Genomic DNA, 24,325 nt, shown 5'->3' with positions numbered 1-24,325 from the left:
CAGAAGAAAGTAGCCAGTGCCCCTTTCCTTGGCTCCATCCTGCACTCTAAAATTTTCTCGTGGCCATTGAGGAGTCTTCCAGTAGACCTTTTTATATCGTTCTGGTATATGATTAAGTACACCATGTACGAGCAGGCAGGTGTGGTACCGTTCTCCTTACACTAATCTGGATGGACGAAAGAAGTTATGTCCGAGACTGAGTTCAGGCATCTGTAGTCCATCTGAGATTGAGAGAGTTTAAATCTGGGATTCAGCCAGGCATTGACCCCAAATTCTTCAGCAACTGGGTCCTTGTTTCAGCATTAGCTCTTAGAGAAAGAACCATGGCTGTGTGTGTGGTGGGGCTGGGGAAGTTGATGTATCCCGGAACCGTACTCAGCTTATACCCTGGGACCTGTCATGGAGAGATGATACAGTTGGTGAGGTAACTCAAAAGGGGCTCATAGAGATCTACCCTCCGTGGATCCCCGGTGGGTCTCATCTGGAAGGAGAGGAGGAAGAGCAGAGAAATGTCCTCCTTGTAAATCTCTGTCAATGCCGTCAGGCCCTGGCCCTGCTTGCAGGCCTCCTGGCAGAACCAACCTCTGAGGCTCCTGGGATCTCTGGGAAATGAGAACATAGCATTGTCTCAATCCATTTTCTGGTGTGTGTGTGTGGCGGGGGGGAGAGGGGGAGAACAAAATACCATAGCCTGAATCCTTTATAAACATTAGAAGTCTACTCGAGGGTGTGAGGAACATGCTACTGGCATCTGGCGGCAAGGCCTGCGGTGTGATTGCAGCAGAGAAATGTACAGCGGGCAGCAGGCATGCGCGAAGCAGACAAGAGCGCCTGCTCTTAGGGGTGAACTTTCCTGTCTCCATCTAATCCACTCCTGAGACAACCCACTTTCCATCAGTTCATGAGCAAGGAGCCACACAGGCTGGTTGACCCGTAAAGTCCCCCACCTCTTAATACTCTCATCTCGGGTTCAGGTTTCAACGAATGAATGTGGGAGATGCACTCAAATCCCAGAAACCAAGGGATTAATTCCCCACCAAGGGTGGATTTGGGGGGCAAAAATGTGAACTTTTTGTTAAATTGATCAAATAAAAACCACCAAAGAAACAATGCTTTCCTGTGTCGCTCTTTTGTGCAGAGGCCAGCTGCCCTGTGGCTTAGCTGTTCACTCTCTCCCCCCAACCCCCACTGCAGGCTGCAAGCCCAGCATGCACAGAGCTGGAGACAGTGATGATGGATTGGCTGGGGAAGATGCTTGAGCTGCCAGAGGCCTTTTTGGCTGGAAGAGCTGGGGAAGGGGGAGGAGTGATCCAGGTAAGGCGGGGAAAGCTGGAAGGCAGACTTTTGGGAGTGTGGGCTCCACAAAGGACTGCAGCTGCAAACACAAAGCAGTGTCCACGTTGCTCTTTTTCTGTGCCTTTAGGATTCTTCCAGAGAACAGGAAAGCTGGAGCGAACTCCGCTCTTGGAGTTGGTGGGATCTGGATTTAGATCCCGGTGCTCTTTCCCACGAACTAGGACAAGTACTCATGTCCGCTGGCCCTCCTAGTAGATAAAACAGTGGCTACAAGCACCTCAGTGCCACTCGAGTGGCAGATGTTGGGGTATCCGTTGCTGGCCACCATGGTGAAGCATTTTCCAGATGCATTGACTTCTCACTGTGAATTAGGCACTCTATTTGACGACCAAGGAGAGCGTGGCACAAAGCAACTGATAACATAGCCCTGAGCTTCCAGCTCAGAAGTTTATAGACCTTGTGTCTATGTCTTCTAGAACCTAAGGTCTTGCTGCCACCCTCAGAGTCCTGTCTCTACCCCAAGCGACAGCTGTGGCCATGCTTCAACGGCTGTACGTGTGACTTGGCTGTATGTGTTATTTGTCGGTGGGCCAACAGCTTACCTAAGGTTTCTGCTATGTCTATGCATACATTTAATTCATTCTCTGTATTCATCACGAGCAACTGCAGAGCTCACATGAGGGCTCACAACAGATGCAAACGACAGCCGTGGTGAATTTTCCATTCCGCCAGGATCTTCAGAGCGAATGATCGGAATTTATGCCTTTTTTTTTTTTAAATTAAAAACAAGGTCTGACTATGTTGTCCTGGCCTGGAACTCACTATGTAGAGCAGGCTGGCCTTGAGCTTCGAGGTCCACCTGCTCTGCCTCCCAACTGCTGGAATGTACCCACTATGCCCCCGCCCCCCTGGCAAATGTGAATCTTTAAAAAAACATTTTGTAACATGGACAATGAACTACATTAAGTCAACACCCCTCCTTATGCTATTTTTCTCTTGTCAAGTTCATGGTTGTAACACTGAGAATGTATTACTAACCTTAGAGTAAAGAAATATTTATGAACACACACACACACAGACACAGACACAGACACAGACACACACACACACACACACACACACACACACACACACACAGTTTCCTCAGGAGCTCTGATAAGCAGTGATAGCTCCACACACAGCACCAGGGCTGACTAAACTAGGAAGTAAGGCCCTCAGTTTGCAGTCCCGGGACTATTCGTTTTAACTTCCCACGTGTTTTAACCTCCAATGTATGGTCTCTTTCTTAGGGGTGCTGCTACACACAGGTTAGTGGCTTCGAATACAGTTCTTATCCTATGGTTCTGAAAGTCTGACCTAGGTTTTAATGAACCAAAATCAAGATTGTCATCTTAGAAGCCCAAGGGGAAAATCCATTTCCCCACCTCCTCAAGTTTTCTAAAGCCTTCTGGAATTCCTTGGCCTGTAACAACTCCCATCTCCACCTCCCGGAGCAGCTGCGTTCCATCGCGCTGACCTTTCTCTCACTGTGATGTTCTGACTGCAGATGTGAAATCGGGTCTCTACTTTTAAGGACCCGTGTGATAGGATTGGGTCCACTCTGATAATCCAAGGTAATCTTTCCAAGTCAAGGTTCTTAATGTAATCACATTAGCAAAGTCCCCTTTCCCCAGAAAGGTAAACAATCTCCGTCTGGGAAAGAGGCCTGGCATCTTGGTGCTGGGAGGGAGATACAGCCTGTGTTAGTGCAGTCTGCAGGAGAGCTCGGCAAGGATTTGTTCTCAGTGGGGTCCTAGCCTCTGCCTGAGGAGAGTCAAACTCAGCAGGGCTCCAGTGGGCCTGAGACTATGAATCTTGTCCATTCTAGTGCATTAAATGGGCAGGTCAGTAGGCCAGCAGTCCTTGTGGCTCAAACCACTCTCTCATAGCCCTTTGTCACATCTAGGTCACCGTAAGTAGGGAGCTGATAAGAATGAGCTACCAGAGTTAGGTTGGCTGAGACCCACTTGTAATACCAGCAGTTGAGAGGAAGAAGCAGGAGGATCAGGAGTTCATGGTCATTCTTGGTGAATTCACGCCAGCTTTGGCCACATGAGACCCTATTAAATACATACATACATACATACATACATACATACATACATACATACATATTACCATATGGCTTATTATTCTATTATAATATACTATTACATGTATGTAGTAAGTAAGTGTACACATATGTTGTACCCTAACAGGTATAAATGGATACTGTGAACCAGACTTCTAAAAATGGCAGCAGGAATGTTCTAGGGAAGTCCCAATATAACTGCACAGAACTGTTTTTTGTTTTCAGAGGTTGTGTGGCGTGGCCAAACTTCCTTGGGTAATGTTACAGAAAGGCGTTGCCCCGTTGCTCTTCCAGCCCCGAGAAGGTCTAGGTGAAGCCCTGGTAGCTTCCCAGGTGCTGACGCCGGAGTCCTGACTTTCCAGGGACATGACCATCGTCCTTCACAAGGACAATCAAGTCAGAGTGTCCAGAGAGGTCTGCAGCCTTTCAGGGCTTCAGAGGTCAGCAGAGCTGTCCTCAGAGGCACGGCCTGGAATTATGGTTTATTTATTTCTGGGCAGGCATCTCACTCTTTGAAGTAGGCCTGCCCCTACAGCAAACTTTTCACGGTAACTCCACATCTTGGTTGAGCTTTTAGCATTGGTAAACCCTGCTACCTCACGAACAACTCAGCTCTTTATCTACCTTGGGGCATTTCCTCTGTCCGGTGTTTGTGAGGAGGCCATTTCGACCCTTTCCAGAGACTTGAGTTTCCATAGACTTAGTACCGTTTTCTAAGGTCTCCCTCTCCTCCCTCTCCCTCTCCCTCTCCCTCTCCCTCTCCCTCTCCCTCTCCCTCTCCCTCTCCCTCTCCCTCTCCCTCTCCCTCTCCCTCTCCCTCTCCCCCTCCTCCCTCTCCCTCTCCCTCTCCCTCTCCCTCTCCCTCTCCCTCTCCCTCTCCCTCTCCCTCTCCCTCTCCCTCTCCCTCTCCCTCTCCCTCTCCCTCTCCCTCTCCCTCTCTCCTTTTTGGTCATTTTCTCCTCTACATTTTCAGTGAATTGCTCCTGGTTTTCTGTTTATCACTGTAATTTTCCACATCGCCAACTTACTATCTCCCATGTCAATTTCAATTACACTTCCTTACTTTTATAAATGATTGCGCCCTCTGTGTTTATGGATAATGGGCACTCGTTGCAAAAATGGGAAAATGCAGAGACTATTTTGGAGTCTAATTCTCTCTAGTTTTAGTCCGGTATCTCTGTATGTGCGGATTACATACATCGAGAAGATACAATACGTACACGTTTTCAGCATGAAGTTTTCTCATATTTTTCACTGTGCGAGTATTTAGATTTCTTGTTACTGTTGCGTGTGTACATGGTAGGTGCACATGGATTCTCACGGGGAGGTCAGATGACAGCTCTGTGAAGTGAGTTCTTTCCTTGTACCTTCATGTGGGTCACCAGACTTGAAGGACAACATGTCTTCCCACTCAGCCATCCCTCGGCTATTGTAAACTTTTTTCTCGATTTATTTTTTTTTCGGTAGTAAACAAAGCAATGGGCTTCATTATAACACTTTTACACACATGCTGTTATACTTTATTTTTATCTGCCTTCTTTTTCCAGCACTCTCCCTTGCCCTTCCCGTTACTCTCATATTGCCCCCCGCCCTGAGTCTTGTCCAAATATTTTTTGAGAATATTATTACTGAACAATTTTTTTTACGATGAACCATGATTTATGTAAATAACACCTAAGATATCCATGTCATATTACGCTTTCCAGTCATGTGAGAAAGATTTTGGAGGACAGCCTTTAGAATGAGGGCGACTGCCTTCCAAGACCATCAGCTTCCTCCCCATGTCACGTAAGCACTCCATCAAGACCAGAATAGGACGACAGAAGAGAGTACTTCTGGGTCACTAGTCAAACCGTGAAAACAATTTCATTTTCGAGTCTTTAGTATCCAAAGATGAATCTTCTAGTTTGGTACTTCTCAAAGAATTTTACGAGTAACAAAGTTCATTGAATAGCTATTACAAATCTGACTGTATTTTAGCCCATTTATCGTGCTTTATGTAATCGATTTTCATCCTCAAAATAATTACGAGGATTGGTTGAATTATCAACCTCAGTTTTCATAGCAAAGAAATTGAGGCTCAGACAAGTCCAGCGGCAGAAACTCATTAAAAGCAGTGTATAAAGATGGTGTTAAGTATTACTACCAGCTCACTCAGGCTCTTTGCTTGGGAGGTTTGAATGCTACCATTGGGTTAAACCATCTTTTCAGTAAAGATCTCATTTTGAGAAGTCCCAGCCTTAGGTTAGGACTAATTCTGGCCTCTCTCAGCCCAGGCTGCAACAAAGCCCCGGTGAGCTCAACCCACTTAGTTTGGTTTGGTGGAAAGCACACCTCCTTGTGTTTACTGCAGGGAGCTGGCTGGCCCTTTTCAGTTTACTAGGCTGATTGTCTGTAATTTGTGAGGCCTAAAAGAGCACTGAGCCCAGTGACAGCCCGCGAGGCAGCCTGCCTTATCGATTCCCTCAGAGCTGTAATCACAGCTTAGCATCGGGCGCAGCAGTGGGTGTCTGAGCCCAACAGCAGACCGTCATTGTGAGGCCGGACAAATGAGACCTGCAAAATGGGTCTCTTAATTGGGTTTGAAAGCTCTTGTGGAAGAAAAGCTGCCAATTTCTTACCCTGTGTGGGGTGACATTTGTAAAACCTAGAAGATGAAAAGACCTTTCGGCTCAGGGCATCAGCAGCCCTGAGCATCAACTCTCCCAAAAGGTCCCTCCCACCTCAGAGCAGGCTCGCCATGGCAACCTTTGTCTGTCTGAAGCAGAGGCATTGGCGAGCTACACAAAGAGGTGAAGAAAACCGGTTTCAGGTAAACGAAGGTTCAAGTGTGTGGGCTTAGCTTGGTGCAGCTCAGGGCTGTTCAATCCCCCTTTTCTCAGCCACGAGGCACGAGGGTCAGCATGGGCTCTTCAAGTCTCTCCTTCCCTCCCTCCCTCCCTCTCTTCCCCTATCCCTCCCCCACTCTGAACAAGTCACTCATCTTGTTCAAATTTGCCCAAACTGAATCTTGTAGTGGCATGTTGAGATCCAATATTCTAAGGATGATTATTTTTCACAGTGAACTTTGTTGATATTTCTTACATTTTGTTTTGTTGACAAAAAGAAATTTCTGTCAGAATATAGAGTGTTCCCTCCAAGTCCATAGTGAACTATTCAGAATTCTAAAGGTGTCCAGGGCTCCGAAGAGAAGGTAGATTTTTTTTTTTTTTTAATTTTTTTTCCCCTCAAGACAGTGTTTCACTATATAGCCCTGGATGTCCTGGAACTCAAACGTAGAGATCTCTGTCTCTTCTCTGAGCGCAGGGACTAAAGGCTTGTACCACTCCAATTGCCCCCTCCACCCCCTCCACCCTCTCCACCCCCTCCACCCTCTCCACCCCCTCCCGGAGTTGAGGATGTAACCCAGGGCCTTGTGCTTGTCAGGCAAGCGCTCTACCCCTGAGCTAAATCCCCAACCCCTGCCACTCCAATTTTTGTTTTGTTTTATTTTTTCAAGACTGGGTTTCTCTGTGAAACATAGGCCTGGCTGTCCTGGTCCCACTTTGTAGACCAGGTTGGCCTCGAACTCACAAAGATTCTCCTGCCTCTGCCTCTGGCTCTGCCTCCTGAGTACCGGGATTAAAGGCATGCGCCACCACGCCAGGGGCCCACTATCTATCTACTTTTTAACAGACAGACCCTGAAAAACAAAATGTGCTCAGGCAGTCTGAAATAAGCGAGTCAGGAGAGAAAATACAATGGGATGCACAGGCAAAGTCGGAGACCCAGCGTCTGCTTTCACAGACTTGAATTTCCTGAAATGGCTGCCAGTCTTGTCGGCCTTCTTTGACGTGGTCTGAAACTATGCAGGACGAGTGTTGGAAGTACGGCCTGAAGGAAATGTGTAAGTCACTCGGAGGCCGAGTGAAGACCGTGGTCTGTTTATCTGAACTCATGCATTACAGCTACAGAAACAGGGATACGTGTACCTCGCTTGAAAGTGCCCCTCACTCAGGGACTAGGACTTGATTCCAAAGAATAAGTGAAAGTAGTGGATGGGAAAAATCAAAGTGGGAGATCGTGATTGACGGAGGGGGTAAAAATATTAATAGGAAAAATTTGCACCTCTACGTAATTCACTGTGTATTTATCTGAAAAACTCCACGGTCTTATAAACTTTCAGAGTCAGCAAAAATCTGAAGGGTTTCTCCTGGGAATTTGCCTCCCAGGGAAGTGGAGTGCAAATGCTAGGAGGTACCAAGAAAAATCAGAGGTTCATTTTTAACTATACCCACGTCATACTGCAAATCTGGTGGGATGTTGCAGACAAAAAACATTAAAAATGGGATTATTTTACAAATTAAATGGGATAAGTAATACAGTGGGCACTGAACCCATTTCTCTCGCTCTTGAGTTCAAAAGATGAATTGCGTACCAAAGTTTTCCCTGTTGCTGAAGCAAATGGTTGGGATTTCTTGCACTGGCTTGCTAGGCCTGCCCCAACAAAGCCCAGAGCAGCAAAGATGGCTGAAACTGCACCTTCGTTGCTCCGAGTCCTGCATGAAGGCTGAAGGCTGAGACTGAGGTGTCAGCAGGGTTGTTTTCCCTTAGGTTTAGTCTTGAACTGCTATTTACTACCTTCCCACTTCTGCCTTTTCATGGTCTCACCTCTGTGTATGTCACGTCTGCTGCCTAATTTTTTATTCTCAGGACACCATTCAGATTAGTTTCAGATCTACCCTAAAGATTTCATTATTACCTAAAGGTGCCCTCCGCCTCTCCCTCTGTCCTTACTGCTTCCTATATCTTTGCCTTTTTCTCCTTTTCTTATGGATATTTTGAGACCTTCTCAAACTGTAACCTTACCCAGCTTGGTACCCGTTATATGCCCAGGTTGGCCTTGAACTCAAAGATCTCCTCAAGCCTCAGCCTCCTTAGTGCTAAGACTACACGTACATACATGGCATAAACTGTGTTTAGCTTAAAAGGTCCTATTACTAGAAATGTAGAACATTCTGAGATGCTGGGGTCTAGGGATTCAGTACGTGGATTGCAGGGAGGGAGAGAGCACAGTTCAGCCTGTTACATTGAGGATTGGAAGAAGCCTTCCAAGCCAACCTCCACGTGTCAAGGAAAGTGCATTCTTATGTTATAAGCAAATACAAATTGTTCTGTCCACATGCATAGGAACACAGAGCAGGGATTGGGCAGGCTGCCCTGGATCAGTCTCTTCCTCTGACGGAAGTGGAGACAGTATGTCCCAGACCAGGCCTAAGGAACCCATGAGAGAACACCTGCAGAGTCTTGTATATGCTACAGGATCAGAGTGTTAGCTCACTGGGACATAATATGGATAAAACAATGTCAAACTAATTACAAGAGCTAAACCAGCCCCTGCAGATGTTAGATGCAAAAATGAGTGAATTTTGCAATTTCTGGCTCAACTTTTAAAGGAAACTATGGACATAAATAATATGTCTTCCAAAAGTTTAGACTGGGACTTCTTTGCAACATTTCAAATTTCATTTGGCCTTTTTTCTCTTGGATTCAGGGAAGTGCCAGCGAAGCCACCTTGGTGGCCCTACTGGCTGCTCGGACTAAAATGATCCGCCAGCTGCAGGCAGCCTCCCCAGAGCTGACACAAGCTGCTCTCATGGAAAAGCTTGTCGCTTACACATCTGATCAGGTGAGCGTGCTGGTACAGGCATTGACCCAACACCCAACATCCCTCACCCGCCATCCTCGACCACAGTGCTGAGTCCAAGGAACAGTTAGCATCACGTCAAACCCGAAAGCTGTTCCTCAGGGACCGTGAGGCGGAGGAACTCCTTATTCTATCGTGGGAGCTTGACCGATCTAGTCAGAAATAAAATACACGTATGAGAGCCTCCACAACTGGCTGGATACCACTTCTGTAGTGTGGAACTGTTCAGCGTCCCTGTGGCTTGCCTTTAAGGCTCCACTGTGGAAAACCTGGAAGCGAGACTCCAACCTGATGCCAAATCCTAGCTCAGTAAATCATGTACATTCTCAAAGCCTACTTTTTTTTTTTTAATTTCCAAAAGGGATAAAAAAAATCATTGCTATGAGCACTCAGTCCAGGTTATAGCTTGAGAAGACTGACTTAGACTTCATCATAATGCTCGTAAAACCCTACAAATAAAAGCAAATAGAAATGTAGTAGTTTTACCTCACTTACCGTATTTGCTTGATTTTTCCATTGACTGTTTCTGCTGCTTCTTTTTCTTTATTTTGTCTTGTTAGTTTTTTGAGGAATGAGTGAGGGGGTTGAAACAGGCTTTCTCTGTGTAGTCCCTGAACTCTGTAGTCCAGGCTGGCCTCGAACTCAGAGATCTGCCTGCCTCTGCCTCCCAAGTGCTGGGATTAAAGGAGTCCACCACCACCCAGTGTTTTTTTTTTTTTTTTTTTTTTATCATACAGCCTTGTTTGTGTCCTTTGGTGTGCCAATTACTAGACACTTACATCTACATGTATTTAAAATCACTCGAGCGAATGGAAAAGTTAATCAGTGGAGAGCCATCACGCACTCTGACAGGATTTGATTCGTTAAAACCGGAAAGCAAGATTCCGGGAAAGAAACAAGTCCAGGAAAGGGGGTGCTTTCGAAACGGAGGCAGGGAAGATATGAACTCTAGCACCTTCATGGGGCATCGAGAGCCTAGAGCCAGGACTCTGCAGAACCTGTGACTCGATTGCCATTCTTGACTTACTATTCATTCCTGTTGCAGGCACATTCCTCCGTAGAAAGAGCTGGATTAATTGGTGGAGTCAAAATAAAAGCAATTCCTTCAGATGGCAACTACTCCATGAGAGCTGCTGCCCTTCGGGAGGCCCTGGAGAGAGACAAGGCGGCTGGCCTGATTCCTTTCTTCGTAAGTCCAGTGTTCAATGGAGATGGCACTGTGGGGTCCTCTGGGTCCTGTCTGGGCCTGGGGTAAAGTTTGAGGAGTGTGTGGTGTGTGTGTGTGTGTGTGTGTGTTCTGGGAAGAGGTAGTCATTGTCTTCCCTTGTTGTAATGGCTTGAATGAAAAATATCCCGCCTCCCCCATAGTGCGAGGCATTTGACCACTTGGTCCCTAGGTCTTGGCACTATTTGGAGAGTTTTCGGTGGTGCAGCCTTTCACTAGAAGTGAGCTTTGAGAAAGTTTTTAAGCCTTGCACCATTTTCAATTCACTCTTTTTGCGTCACACTTGGCGCTCGGGATATGAATCCTTATCTTCCTTGCCCCTCCCGCAATGCCTGTGGCCTGCCTTCATGATGTCCCTGCCATTTAGGACATTAACCTTTTGCAACAGGAAGCTCTGATACACACCTCCTTCTTTGTCTCGGTCATGGTGTTCTATCACACCACCAGAAAAGTAACCAGGAAACGTGTACGCCCACAGGTGATCTCGTCACACTCCAGAGGATGCCTCAAAGCTTATAGTCACACAGACAGTCCTGGTCAAAATCAGCGGGTCTCAAGACGAAACAAAACGACATGAATGTGAGAAAGACTTCTAAAGAGGAAGGGGAAGCGTCCAGGGTAGAAAGGAGATAGGAGGGAATGGGCTTCGAGAGTAACCAGAACATGTTAGAATGTGTATCAAAAGGCCAAGGAGTAAAATTATATTTTTTTAAAAGAATAACTATAGGCTGTCCTGCCCGGGTTCGTTGCTCTCAGCTGAGAAGGTTCATTTGTGTGAGTCTTGTGAGCAAAGCGGTAACATTTCCCTCCAAGGTAAAAATATCTAACTAGCCAAATGGCATGCAGGGCCCAGAGCTGCGTTTTAGCGGGGGGATGCACCTGGAGTCTGGGAATTGTCATGTTTCTGACATAGCCACAGCAGTATGTTCTGCCTGGGACTAATATGTCATGTTGGAAGCAATTAGAGTGTCATGACTGTGGCTCTGTGGATATTCTGTCTGGCTACACAGTATTACCCAAGGGAGCTTTAGGAATGCTGACTCTGGGCCCCTTTCCTGTAGAATTTTGGAAGCACGACCACGGGTAAAACCAGGCGCATTAAATAGCAAGATTCTAGTGTGCGTCTGGGTTTGAAAAAGATGTTTAGAAGAATCTCTCACTCCTTTTATTGTTCAGTGTTGGGGATGGAACCCAGGGCTCACAGGAGTAACCCTAACACATGGTGTAGGGTACCTGCATCCAAACCTTTCTATAATTATAATAATAATGATTATATTATATTGGTGGTAGTGGTATACTTATAGAATAGTAACTTTCCATGTAGCTTTTTAAAGCAGTCCTCGGTGTCGTTATTCCTCCCTCAGCTCCTGCTTTACACCACACCCCTGTCTCTCCCTCCATGGGATCTTTCCTGCTCCATTATTCTATCCACCTTCACATCACCTATATCCTACTATCCTTCCATTCTTAAGATCCTTGTTTCTCCCTCTCTCCAATAGTGGTCCCTTTCTACCATCCTGGTTTCTCTAAGTACTTCGAGGTAAACACACAAATTTCAAGATGGCTGCTAGGGTGGAAATCTCAAGATGGCTGCTAGGGTCCCCATGTAGGAGATAAAATGTGGCATTCGTCATTCTGGGTCTGAGTTACCTGACTCCGTCCACTTGCCTGCGAATTTTGTTTTTCAATGAAGTGAAATAAAATTCTACCATGTGTATAAACCAATCTTCATTTAGCTAATGAATAGATGGCTGATTCTATTTCCTCGATATAGCGAATAGAGCAGCCATGAACTTGGATGACCAGTTATCTGTGTGTGTGTGTGTGTGTGTGTGTGTGTGTGTGTGCGTGTGTGTGTAGGATATACTATAAGCCTTATATAACAGAGTATATTTGCATAATAATATAATATATATAATATAATTATATATTATTACATATTTTATTTTGTTATATATTATATATATCACAATTATAGAATGATTATATTCATTTATTATATTCTCTTATATAGAGAGTATATATATATAGAAAATATATTCATGTATATATAGATATACATATATAAAATATATCTTCATCATGTATATAAGACTCTGTAGCTATAGACCTTTGGGTATATGCCCTAGAATGATATAGCTAGGTCACAAAGTAATTGTATTCGCTTTTGGAGGAAGCTTTACACTGATCTCCATGGTGGCTCTACCAGTTTGTACTCCAATCAACAGTGAGACTTCCTGTTTTCTCACATCCCCAAAAGCATTTATCACTTTCTTGATCTTGGCCATTGTGACTGGGGTGAGGCAAAATACCAACGTAGTTTTAATTTGCATTTCCCTGCTGGCTAAGAATTTTTCTTGGACATTTGTATTTCTTCACTTGAGAACTCTCTCTTCAGTGTTCAGCCTATTTTTAATAGGGTTTGTTTTCTTGATAATTAGTTTTTTTAGTCCCTTGTATATTCTAGATACTGATCTCTGTCAGACGCATAGCTGGCAAGGATTTTCTTGTATTCCCTACGCTGCCCCTTCACTCATTCAATTTCCACTGGAGCATGGAAGCTTTTTAATTTCATGCTTGCCAGCTTGTTGACTGTTAGCCTTGTTTCCTGCACACCTGGGGTCCTCTAGGGAAGTCTGTACCTGAGTCTACATCCTGAACTGTGCCTTTCATCGTCCCCTCTAGATATTTTGGGTACAGCGTTGAGATCTTTGGTGCATTTAAAATCGATCTTTTTGGAAGGTATAAAGTAAGAATCAAATTTCTATGTAAGACAGCACCTACAGTCATTTGATTTTTGGTAGGATTATAAAGACAAAGATTATAAACCCATCCCGGAGAAAAGACCACATCTTCCACCAGTGGTGCTGGCATATCTGGAAGTCTCACTCCTTGATGAAGGGTGGAAGTCTCACTCCTTGATGAAGGGTGGAAGTCTCACTCCTTGATGAAGGGTGGAAGTCTCACTCCTTGATGAAGGGTGGAAGTCTCACTTCTTGATGAAGGGTGGAAGTCTCACTTCTTGATGAAGGGTGGAAGTCTCACTTCTTGATGAAGGGTGACTTGCTGTTAGGAAATGCTCTCTTTCTCTCTAGCCCATGGGACACCCCAAGTTCCTAACCATGGGAACATCCCAGGTGAGCAGCCCATGACTGTTGCTCTTTGTAAAAAGTTGTTCTCAATCCCACTATAACAATTGTTGCCCAAGTTCTCCATTTATACCCAAGGAAATTGCTGATGGTTTTAAATGTTATCTACCATTTTGGTATTTATTTTTTGTATGGCTCACTTCTTATACTTTTGTCCTATACTTGATTTTTTTAAAGTCAATTTTTATAGTTTTCCACTCTCCTCATTTTACTTTTTTTATTGTATGTCCCCAACACCTTTTGTGTGATTATTTCATTTAAACCTACATGTATTCAAACTCTACTAGACATTGTAATGTTACAAGAGCAACATAAATCTAGATAACTCTACATTATCTGTTTCATTAGCACTCACTTATTTTATATTTCTAATTTTCTTCTGTATTTAGAATTCATCTTAGTGACTCGACAGGGTGGTCTGTGGTTTTATTTCCATGAAAACATCTTTATTTTCCGTTTACTTTTGAAAGACATTTTCCTGACATAAGGACAGAAGGGTGCTTTTGGGTTTTTTGTTTTATTTTGTTTTGTTTTTTTAAGATTTTCATTTTATTTTGCATTTTGCTGGACATAGTGTGCAGGCCATTTGTTTGTAGTGTCCCTGGAGGCCAACAGCATCTGTTCCAGATGATTGTGAGTTTTCATGTGGGTGCTAGGAGTCAAACTCCAGTCCTCTGGGAGAGTAGCCAGTGCTCTTAAAGACATAGTCAGCTCTCAAGCCCCCACTCGTTTTGTATTTTGAGCTCACAGCGCAAGTGCAATGTATCAAGAGCAGTGAAGGCATGCACACTCAGGCTCAGGTAGGTGTCTCCCCTTGTGGCAGCCCAGATGTCCTGTGCAGAGTATGGCCCTACCTACAATTAAGATGAGTCTTCCCTTAGCACAGTCAAGATAACCCCCCACAGGCGTTCCCGGAAGCCCAGCTCCCAGGTGATTCCAGATCCTATTGAGTTGAGAGTCGACACTAACGATCACAGATCACAGCTGAGCGTGAATGCTGAGGCGGAAGGAAGCACGCACCTGTTGATCGGCTTTCTTCTGTGACTTCCGGTGAGATGTCAGCTGTCAGTGTTATTGTTGTTTGTTTTGAGATAATGAGGGAAGTGACTTTCCCCTTCCTGGTCGCTTACAGTCTTTGTTTTTCCTCTTTCCTTTGGGGCAGTTCATCTCATGGGAATAAGGTGGATTCTCCTATCAGTTTTGGGAAATACCCATTGTCTTCTTCTCCTAGTTGACTTCTCTTCTTATCTTCTCTCCTTTCACTCTGGGGCTATGGTTACACATGGTTACCTCTTTCTACCCTGTATACTCATTACCATGCGTTGCATCTTTAGAAACGAAATCTATGGTTCAGTCTGACCTATTCACACTTCTCCAATGTTCTCCTTCGCTTGCCTAGTTAATTAACGAGAACTGTCATGTTAGTTATAAATCTTGAAATTTTTAACTTTTAATTTTGAAACACTTGTGGGTTCAGTAAAAGTTACAGGGGCCGGAGAACTGGCACATTAACTAAGGACATGCACTGCTCATGTAGGAGACACAAGTTTAGTTCCCAACACCTGTGTCAGGTGGTTCAGAGCCGCTTACAACTGCCACTCCAGGAAAACAAGATGACACTGGCCTCTGTGAGCACCTATACTCATGTGCACATAGCCATACACAGACACAAGCACATTATTTAAAATAATAAGAGGAAAACCTTCCTAGGATTTCAAAACGAAAACAAAGGCATCCTACACCCGCCACTTTCACACCCAAGTGTTACAGCCAATATAACCTTAGTGTCATATTAGGAACCAGGAAATTGGCAATGGCTTGTGTGCTTGTATAGTTCTGTCATTATAGTGCTACTCTGAGTTAAAATGCTGAAATGTTTTGTTTCCGAAAGGATCTACTTTTCTGCTGCTCCTTTCTTTACTCTCACCTTCTGGTCTCCGTTATCCTCACAATCTGTTTTGTGTTCTAAGTTTCAGTGATTTCGGGGATGTTATGCAAATGGGTCGCATAGTTCCTGAAAAGTTCAGACTGGCATCTTTTCACTCGATGTTGTGCCTTTTGCCATCCATCTAGGTCCTTTGGGCTGCTCTACTGCAGATTCGGTACCAAACCGTGTAGCTCATGACGTGTTCATCCATCACCTAGTGAGAAATACTTTAGTTTCTCCCGTTTTCCACCCACGCACATCTGTGAACATTAATGCACAGATATTTGGATTGAGAAACATTTCCATTTCTTTGGGATACATTCTGTAAGATTAATAGACTGTCTCATCGTTCCACTATTCAGCTTGAAAAATTCAGGGTCTTTGGCTTCCTCACAAGCATTTGGCGTTGTCATTTTTCTTTGTTGTAGTTCTATGGATAAGGGGTGTAATAACCTCTCCTAGGGACATAATGATCATTTCTCTGGTGAGTAAAAATGTTAAATATCTTTTTGTGTGTCCATACATTTTTAATAAAATATGAAATCATTTGTGTGTGTGTGTGTGTGTGTCTGTGTGAAGGGGAGAGAGAGAGAGAGAGAGAGAGAGAGAGAGAGAGAGAGAGAGAGAGAGAGAGAAGGTGCCCACAGAGTCCAGAAGAAGGTGCTAGACTCCTTTAGAGCTACAGTAAGTTACAGGTGGTTGTAAACAGCCCCATAATGGGGGTTAGAAATTGGATTCTTCTCTGCAAATCAGTATGTGCTCTTAGACACTGACCATCTTTCCAACTTCTGAGTTGATTTTTAATTTTTTCTCCTTAAAGGTAATGTTTTTTATGAATTCACCGAGAGTTCTGCACAATGCGTTTTGATAATATTCGCCCCCCAATTCCTCTCCCTAATTATTTTCAGAAATTACCTACACCTCCCTACCCACTCACAAACCTGTGTCTTTGTGCTTTTTTTTTTTTTTCTTTTTAAGTAACCCACTGAGTTATTTTGCATTGCCCAGATACTCATGGGGGTGAGGCCATGCAGTGGAGCACAGTTGACATACCAGGAGCCGCACCCTTAAGGAAAACTGACTCTCCCTTCCCTGGCAGCCATCAATGTCAACCTCTTTTTTTTTTTTTTTTTTTTTTTTTTTTTTTTTTTTTTTGGTAACAGATTGATTTTGTTAGAGCAGTTTTAGGTTGCTGCCGTGACAGACAGAATACCTAACAGAAATAATTCAAGGAGGAAGGAATTATTCTGGCTCCTGGTTTAAGGAACACAGGCTATCAGATGGCAGCAGGGGCTGTTTGGAGGGCAGTTGGAATGTGAGGCAGCTGTTAAATCACATTAGCAGTCAAAAACCAGAGAGCTAGCTAGGCTAGAAGGGAGCTGGCCAAGAACCCATAAGGCCTGCCCCACAATATCCTGCTTCCCCTAGCTAGGCCCCATGTCCCAAATAGCCTACAACCTTCTAAGGCCACACCGCCATCTGCGTGAGTGTTGAAACACATAAGCCCGTGTGGGACATTCCACATTCAAGTCATAGTGCAGGTTCACAGATAAAAAATAGAACAGAAACTTTCCATACCGACTTGCATGTTTTCCAAATGTCTTCTCGAAGTCTGTAGCTGCTTGTTCTAGCCGCTGAATTCGTGTCTTTTGTCTATGGTGAGACAGATATCTAATTTTAGTGAGGTGCAATTTATCCATTCCTTCCACAGATCAGACCTTTGGTGTTACACATCAAAGTTTACTAGCCAGTACAGTGCAAGCAACCTTTCCCCTTTTGGGGTAGTGCTAAATACTATTAAAACAAAACAAAAGCAAAACAAACAAATAAAAACCAATGATATCAGCGTTAATGAAACAGTCCTTAAGTACTCTTTATGATGTCCCTTTTCTCCTAATCAAACATGCAGAAGAATGACTCATTTTGACCCTCTAATTAGCGTTATATTCTCCCTTGCTGCCTTAGCTGCAGCAGAACTGTCACGTCAAATAGTCAACTACCCTTATGCCAGCGCCAACCACTAAGAACAGTTCACACACGGTCCTGAGAAAACTAAACAAGACTGCCATAGTTGATTGTCCCAACTAATGACGGCTATAGCTTCAGCCAGGGCTGTTTGAAACCCTTCCTGTCAGCCTATTTGCTCTAGCAAGCTTCCTTCCATAAGCTGTAACCCTGCAACCATTTCCACATAAGCCAAAAGGAAACCACCACACTGGCCTAGCAAAGAAACTGCTCTGACTGGTTAAGGTAAGGAGACAAGGCTGCGATTGATCCAAAAACAGATCTCAGTGGTGTGATTGGTGCTAAGAGGCAAGGCTGTATTGGCTCAAAACAAATGGCAGTTTGTGCCTCAATGCCTCTTCTCAGGTCGTGCCCTCCGACTTCCCAGGCTGGCTCATTAAATGTATCAGGCCCGATACATTGTACTGTGTCGCCTTCCCTGGTGTGGCAACATTAAGTCTAATAAAAGGGATCGCTCTCTCTCTCTCTCTCTCTCTCTCTCTCTCTCTCTCTCTCTCTCTCTCTCTCTCTCTCTCCTTCTCCCCCACACACCCCTGCCCCCCAGTGGCCTTTCCTTTTAGAAGTGAGGTTGAGTAACAGAAAGAGTAGAGAGATAGCAAAGGCAGTGGAATGGCAGTGGCAGCGACAGCTGAGCAAGTTGGCAGGCTGGGCGGTGAGGGAGGCAAGGCAGCTGCTTGACAGCTGAAGAAGAATCAGATGAACCGTTTGAGAGCTGCTAGGGTGGGACCCGAAGGGCTGAAGAAGAGGGGCGACGGGAGAAGGTGAGCAGCTGAGGCCAAAGAAGAAAAGGGCATAAGGTGTCAGAAAAGAAAAACTGCAGGCCCTGTTTGCCAGAGGAATTCCAGAGAGCTGTCAGATCGTTAGGGCGAAGGGTCTCAGAGGCCCCCCGGGGGGGGGAGGGGCTAGCACAGAACACTGGCCGGAGTGTGGGGTTCAGGAATCCCGACTTCCCTGGCCTACACAAGATTTGTGACACTGGCTGCTGTCAAGAGCTGAGAAATCCTTCTACTCCTGCTGCCCACAAACTTCAACCCTAATTACAAGCAAGGGCTGAAAATCCCAGCTTTCTAGGCTTACACAAGAGCTGTAGCACGTACAGGGCTTAGAGTCCCAATATCCAAGGCATGCATGAATTGTAACACTAGAAGGTACCACCTGCTGTTGCCCCCACCTGCTTATGGCCATCACTCACTGCTGCAAAACACCAAGGGAAACAAAGGGGCCCAGAACTTGAAGGTTGTCTCCTTGGCTACACATTATTTCTGTATAAACAGAACAAAGGGACTCCAGCCAGCTGATTCAACACCATGACCAGATAGATTTTCTTCAGTGTTACATTTTAGGCGCTCTGTAACTTCCTACTCTGTACTTAAATCTATAATCTATCTTCAGCCGAGTCTTGTGAAAAGAGTGAAATATGTTTAGAGTCCTTTGAGGGTGTGCATATGCGAGTCTTGTGATGGGCCATTGTTCCAGAGTGGTCTGTTGAAAGACTATACTTCCTCCATTAAACAACCATTTCTCCTTCTTCAACCACTGTTTGGCTTACATGTGTAGACCTATTTCTGGCCCACTGGTTTGGCTTATTTCTGGGGAAGGGGGCTGTTTCTTTATTTCTTTCTGTTTAAAGATTTGCCTTATGTGTATGAGTACACTGTCACAGACAGACACACCAGAAGGGGGCATCAGATCCCATTACAGATGGTTGTGAGCCACCGTGGTTACTAGAAATTGAACTCAGGACTCTGGAAGAGCACACAGTGTTCTTAATGGCAGAGCCATCTTTCTAGTCTTCTCTCGACGTTTCGAAGACCGCACTGCCTTGGTTATTTCAGGTTCTTAGTAAGTTGGCTAGATTTAGAATGAAATCTCTTTTAGAATTTTTTTTTTTGACTCTTGATTATAAACTTCAGATTCATTTGTTCCAATCTACCACAAGACTCATGGCTATTATCAAGTCGAGAAAGTTGTGCATAATCCTAGTCTGCCTAGAGGTAACTTTGCTTTGGATCATATATAATGATATGTTTTCTTTAGCCAGATGACATTTGTTTTCGAACATTCAACCAGCCACCCAAAGTCAAGCACACTTGGTTATAGTGTATAATTTCTTTCATATTGTTGGTTTCATTTTGCTAATATTTTATAAAAGATTCTTCTATCTATGTTTACGATGCTTGGCTATCATAGCCTTTCCTAAAAGTTCCTGTCTAGTGCTGTGGTAATGTTAGTGTGATAGATGAGTCATGGCATTTCATGTCTGTTTCTGAAATGTTCAGTGGAACAACCCGAGGAGTCCAGCTGGGAATGGTACTTTCTAATTTTGAAAGTTACTGACTACTCGCACACTTTCAATACAGACGGATCTACTGAGATTATGCATTTATCTTTACGTAAGATTTACGTCGAATCTCTCAAGAAATCTACACATTCCATCTGCATTTTAAATCGTGGACATGGAGCCCATGCTATTTCTGATTGTCCCTTTAGTGCCTATGAGATCAGAGTCCTCAATATTTTCATTTATCTTTTCAGTGCAGTGATCGGAGTCCTCAATATTTTCATTTATCTTTTCAGTGCAGTGATCAGAGTCCTCAATATTTTCACTTATCTTTTCAGTGCAGAGATGGTTCCCGTTTTGATGTCAATAATTTTTGTCTTTGCTGTTGTGTCTTAGCTAATCTGGATCAAGCCTATCACATTTATTGATCTTTTCAAAGAATTAACTTTTTACTATGCCCCATTTCATTAATGTGTTGATATTTCTTCTTATTTTCTTATGACTGCTTTGCACTTAATTTTCTTTTTTTTTTTTACTAGTTCCCTAAGGTGATCACTTAGGTTATATATTAGACTTTCCTTCTACTCTAGTTTTTGCATTCAATGCTATAAATCTCTCTCTAAGCACTTTCACTATACTGATAAATTACCTTGAGTTGTAGTGTCATTTTCTATGAGCTGAAGTACTCTTTGGTATTTCTTGGGAATTTTCCTTTGACATTTAGAAATGTGTTTTATGATTATTCAGAGTTTGGAGTGTATCTATCTATCTCCAGCTATCTGTTAGTTACTGGTTTCTAGTCAAATTCCGCTGTCATTTAAGAACATATCTTGTATAATATCTATTCTTTCAAATTTATTGAGATGGGTTTTATGGCCCAGAATGCGGCTTGTGTTAGTGAATGTTCCATATAAACATGTGAAGAAGTTAAATTCTTCTGATTATTATATGAAGTACTTTACAGATTTTAGTAAATCCAATAATTAATGGTCCTTTGCAGTTCAAGAATGTCTTCATCACATTTATATCTCTTGGATCTATCCATTCCTAGGAGAAGAGTGCTGAGCGTCTTCAACTGTGAGGGTTGCCTCATCTCTCTCTTTCCCCAGGGCAATCAATTTTTAGTTTGTGCATCTTGATGAGGGGTGCATATCAAGGAGGCTTGCTGGTTTCTTGGGGGAACTGTCCTCTCAACATTATAAGAAGTTATTTGTTGCTGCTATGGTGTACCCCTCCTCCCCCGCAATGACCCTCTGCGAATTTTTTTTTTAAGTTTTTGATTTTGGGAAAATAAACATAGTGTGAAATACACGAACCACTTCCAAACGTTTAGTAGGCCAGCCCTGAACTCTCTGCTGTGTATCACCGGCCCAGCGTCAGAGGCTTGAACAGTCTGAGGTCTGAGCACTGTAAGCTAGGCACCATCTGGGCATGCTTGGTGGTGAAGTAGGAGTTTGCAGAATATTCATTGCTACTATTCTACTCTAAAAGTTAATATTATAATTTTTCCTTGCAGCTCTGTGTATGTGCATAGAGTTTACTAAACTAGTGGATATCAATTGATTAGTTTAGGGGAAATTATTACATTTGCCAACACGCAAAACTCCTTTCCTCTTACAAGACCGAAATCTCATATCATCAGGTGGTAACTTTCCCTCAAGCCTCCTGGAAATCACTCGTATACCTTGTGTGTCCATATTCATTTCATTGCTTCAAGTTCTTCCAGGTATCTCTTTTCATGAAAGATACTTCTCACTTCGCATAAGAGCTTCAGTATTCGTCCATGTTCTAACACACACTAGAGTTTCAATTTTTTTTTGTCTGTGTGTAGTGTAGATGTGCATGAGTATATGTGTTATTTACATGCAGTAATATGTACATATGTCCTCATGTGTGTACATGTGGATGCTAGCTGCCAATGTCATGTATTTTTCTCAGTTGCTCAACTGTTCTCCATCTTAATTTTTATTTATATTTATATATTTATTTTTGGTTTTCCAAGTCAGGGTTTCTCTGTGTACTCTTGGCTGTCCTAGAACTTACTTTGCAGGCCAGGCTGGGTTAGAACTCACAGAGATCCTCCTGTTTCTTTGCCCCGAGTGTTAGGATTAAAGACATGTGCCACCACCCCCACCATCGCCCAGCTATTAATTTCTGAGACAAGATGTCTCCCTGAGTTGGCTCATCCGTGAGGTCCACGGATCTACCTGCTTTCTACCTCCTTCCCAAACACTGAGATTACAGGCACATGTTGTCTCACTCAATCTTTTACTTGGATGCTGGAGATCAAACTCCAACCTTCGTGCTTGCCTGGCAGACATTTTACCAACTGATCAATTTCCTCAACCCTTCTATTCTTCCTAGGGCAGACTGATAGGAAAAGTCCTTCTGCTGCTTTATAGTTTCTTTCTATATAGTGTATAACATCCCTTGTCCCAGCTTGCTTTCTGTTGCTGTGATAAACACTGACCAAACACAACCTGGGGAGGAAAGGGTTTATTTAACTTATACAACCCAGTCACAGTCCATCACCGAGGAAGTCAAGGGCAGGGCTGGAGAGATGGCTCAGTGGTTAAGATCGCACTGGCTGCTCTTCCTGAGGACCTGGTTCAATTCCCAGAATCCACCTCAGGCAGATCACAGGAAATCTGACACTCCCTCTGGTCTCTGACATGCACATATCCACAAATCTATGTGTAATTAAAAGAAAAAAAAAAAAGAAAGAAAGAAAGTCTTCAAAAAAAAAATGGCTCTGTGCCTAAGAAAGGAAGTCAGGGAAGGAGCTCAAGGCAGAAACTTGGAGGCAGGGAGTGAAGCAAAGCCCATGGAAAAGTCCTCCGTCCTGGCTCGTTCTCATGGTTCGCTCAATTTTCTTAAACAATCCAGACCATCTGCCCAGAGGTAGTATTTCCCACAGTGAGCCTAGCCCTCTCACATCACACATTAATCAAGAAAATGCCCCCACAGACTTGCCTACAGGCCAGTTTGATGGAAGCCTTTTCTCCGTCGAGGTTCCCTATTCCCATAGGACACTAGCTTGTGTCAAGTTGACAAAAAACTAACCAGCACCCTCTCAAGTTTCCTGCATTACTGTGTTCAGTTTAATTTTTTTCGTAATGAAATGTTTACATTCAATATATACATCGGGCCTGTGGAAAATGTACAGAAATGAGAGGTTTGTGAGCACAGTTGTTTCTCACTATCCACAGGACGTTCGTTGTTTCCCGGATGCCTGTGGATGCTCAAGAGCTCTAGATAAAAGCCCATGGTATTTGCGTATAACCTTGGTGCCTTCCTACATATTTTAAGTATTCCTAACGTCTAAAGCAATGCCTACACATCGTAAGGGCTCAGCACACGGGACTCCATGCCCTGCACATGAAAGTGGCTTCATTGGAACTTTCTGCAGTTTTTCCCTAATATTTTATGATTTTCACTTTTAATTGAAAACTGTTATTTTTGTATGATATATTGGAATCACAGCTTCCTCCCAAACCCTTCCTACCTCCCCACCCTGCCAATTCTACACATCCTTTTTCTCTGTCTCTTAAGAAAACAAACAGGCAAAAAAAAGGGGGGGTACAAACAAGAATAAAATGAAATGAACTAACAAAGAAAGAAAGAAAGGAAGGAAGAAAGAAAGAAAGAGAGAAAGGAAGGAAGAAAGGAAGGAAGAGAGAGAGAGAGACTACAAGAAATGCATACACACATGCACACACACAGACTCAGAACACACACACATTCACACATACCATACACACTTACCTTAAAAACACAAAATCAGAAGCCATAATGTACAAGCAAAAGACCAAAAAGGCTTTAAAAAAATGTCCAAATAAAGCAATATGAGACAAAAAAAATCTCAAAAAACCAAACCAAACCAGAACTAAAAAGCACAAACAAATGAAAGAAATAAGAAAGAAAGAAAGAAAGAAAGAAAGAAAGAAAGAAAGAAAGAAAGAAAGAAAGAAAGAGAGGGAGGAAGGAAGGAAGGAGAAAGATCACAAAAAGGCATACACACACACATACATACTCACACACAGACCACACACACACTCATACACATACCACACACACACCACGCATGCCTACCTTAAAAACACAAAATCAGAGGCCATAATATACAAACAAAAGACCAGTCAGGCTTTTTTAAAAAAAAATGTCCAAACAAAGAGATAGGAGACAAAAAGAAAATCTCCAAAAATACCTTTGAGTTAATTTTTATTTCCCATCCGCCGTTAGGCATGGAGCCTACCCTATGTTTCGTATACTCAGTGAAACTTCTTGGAGAAACTAATTTTTCCTTTGCAAGCACTTTTTTAAGTGGAGAAAGACCTTTGGCCAGAGGATGGGAGCCACTTCTCCATCCCAATTCTGGCATTTGTGTGGTTTGGATCTGTGCAGGCCCTGTGCGTGCTGCTGCGGTCTTGGTCGGTTCATGTGTGGATCAGTCCTGTTTTGTCTGGAAGACACTGTTTCTTTGGTATCGTTCAACCCCCCTTGGCTCCTGCAATCTTTTTGCCTCCTCTCCCATATAGTTCCCTGAGCCCCGAGGGCAGGGATTTGATGAATACCTCCCTTTTAGGTCTGAGCGGTCTCTTATTCTCCTCACACTGTCCCATTATG

The 24,325-nt window shown here is 43.7% G+C and overlaps 1 protein-coding gene and 1 long non-coding RNA gene across 12 annotated transcripts in view; one reads left to right on the top strand and one right to left on the bottom strand.

Moving 5' to 3' along the window:
- Ddc (dopa decarboxylase) overlaps positions 1 to 24,325 on the top strand; it is a 90,527-nt gene that overhangs the window by 23,686 nt on the left and 42,516 nt on the right. For 7 of the 10 annotated variants that reach the window (NM_012545.4, NM_001270852.1, XM_063272858.1 and 4 more), the window contains exons 4-6: positions 1,195 to 1,314; positions 8,940 to 9,074; positions 10,138 to 10,281. In NM_012545.4, the coding sequence (NP_036677.1) occupies positions 1,195 to 1,314; positions 8,940 to 9,074; positions 10,138 to 10,281 (399 nt within the window). The remainder of the gene's footprint in view (positions 1 to 1,194; positions 1,315 to 8,939; positions 9,075 to 10,137; positions 10,282 to 24,325) is intronic. The other 3 variants (NM_001270853.1, XM_008770253.4, XM_063272863.1) reach the window with 1 other exon arrangement.
- On the bottom strand, positions 207 to 23,889 carry LOC120096667 (uncharacterized). 2 transcript variants are annotated; one of them, XR_005493421.2, is made up of 2 exons: positions 16,972 to 23,889; positions 207 to 394 (listed from the first exon to the last, which is right to left on the bottom strand). It is a non-coding gene; the product is annotated as an uncharacterized LOC120096667 (long non-coding RNA). The 2 variants fall into 2 exon arrangements; XR_010057586.1 differs by lacking the exon at positions 207 to 394 and adding an exon at positions 13,968 to 15,607.

This window comes from Rattus norvegicus, chromosome 14, assembly GCF_036323735.1.
Source record: "Rattus norvegicus strain BN/NHsdMcwi chromosome 14, GRCr8, whole genome shotgun sequence".
Taxonomy (NCBI): domain Eukaryota; kingdom Metazoa; phylum Chordata; class Mammalia; order Rodentia; family Muridae; genus Rattus; species Rattus norvegicus.
Note: the sequence above shows the minus strand (reverse complement) of the source record. Positions and strands in the feature narration are given on the sequence as shown.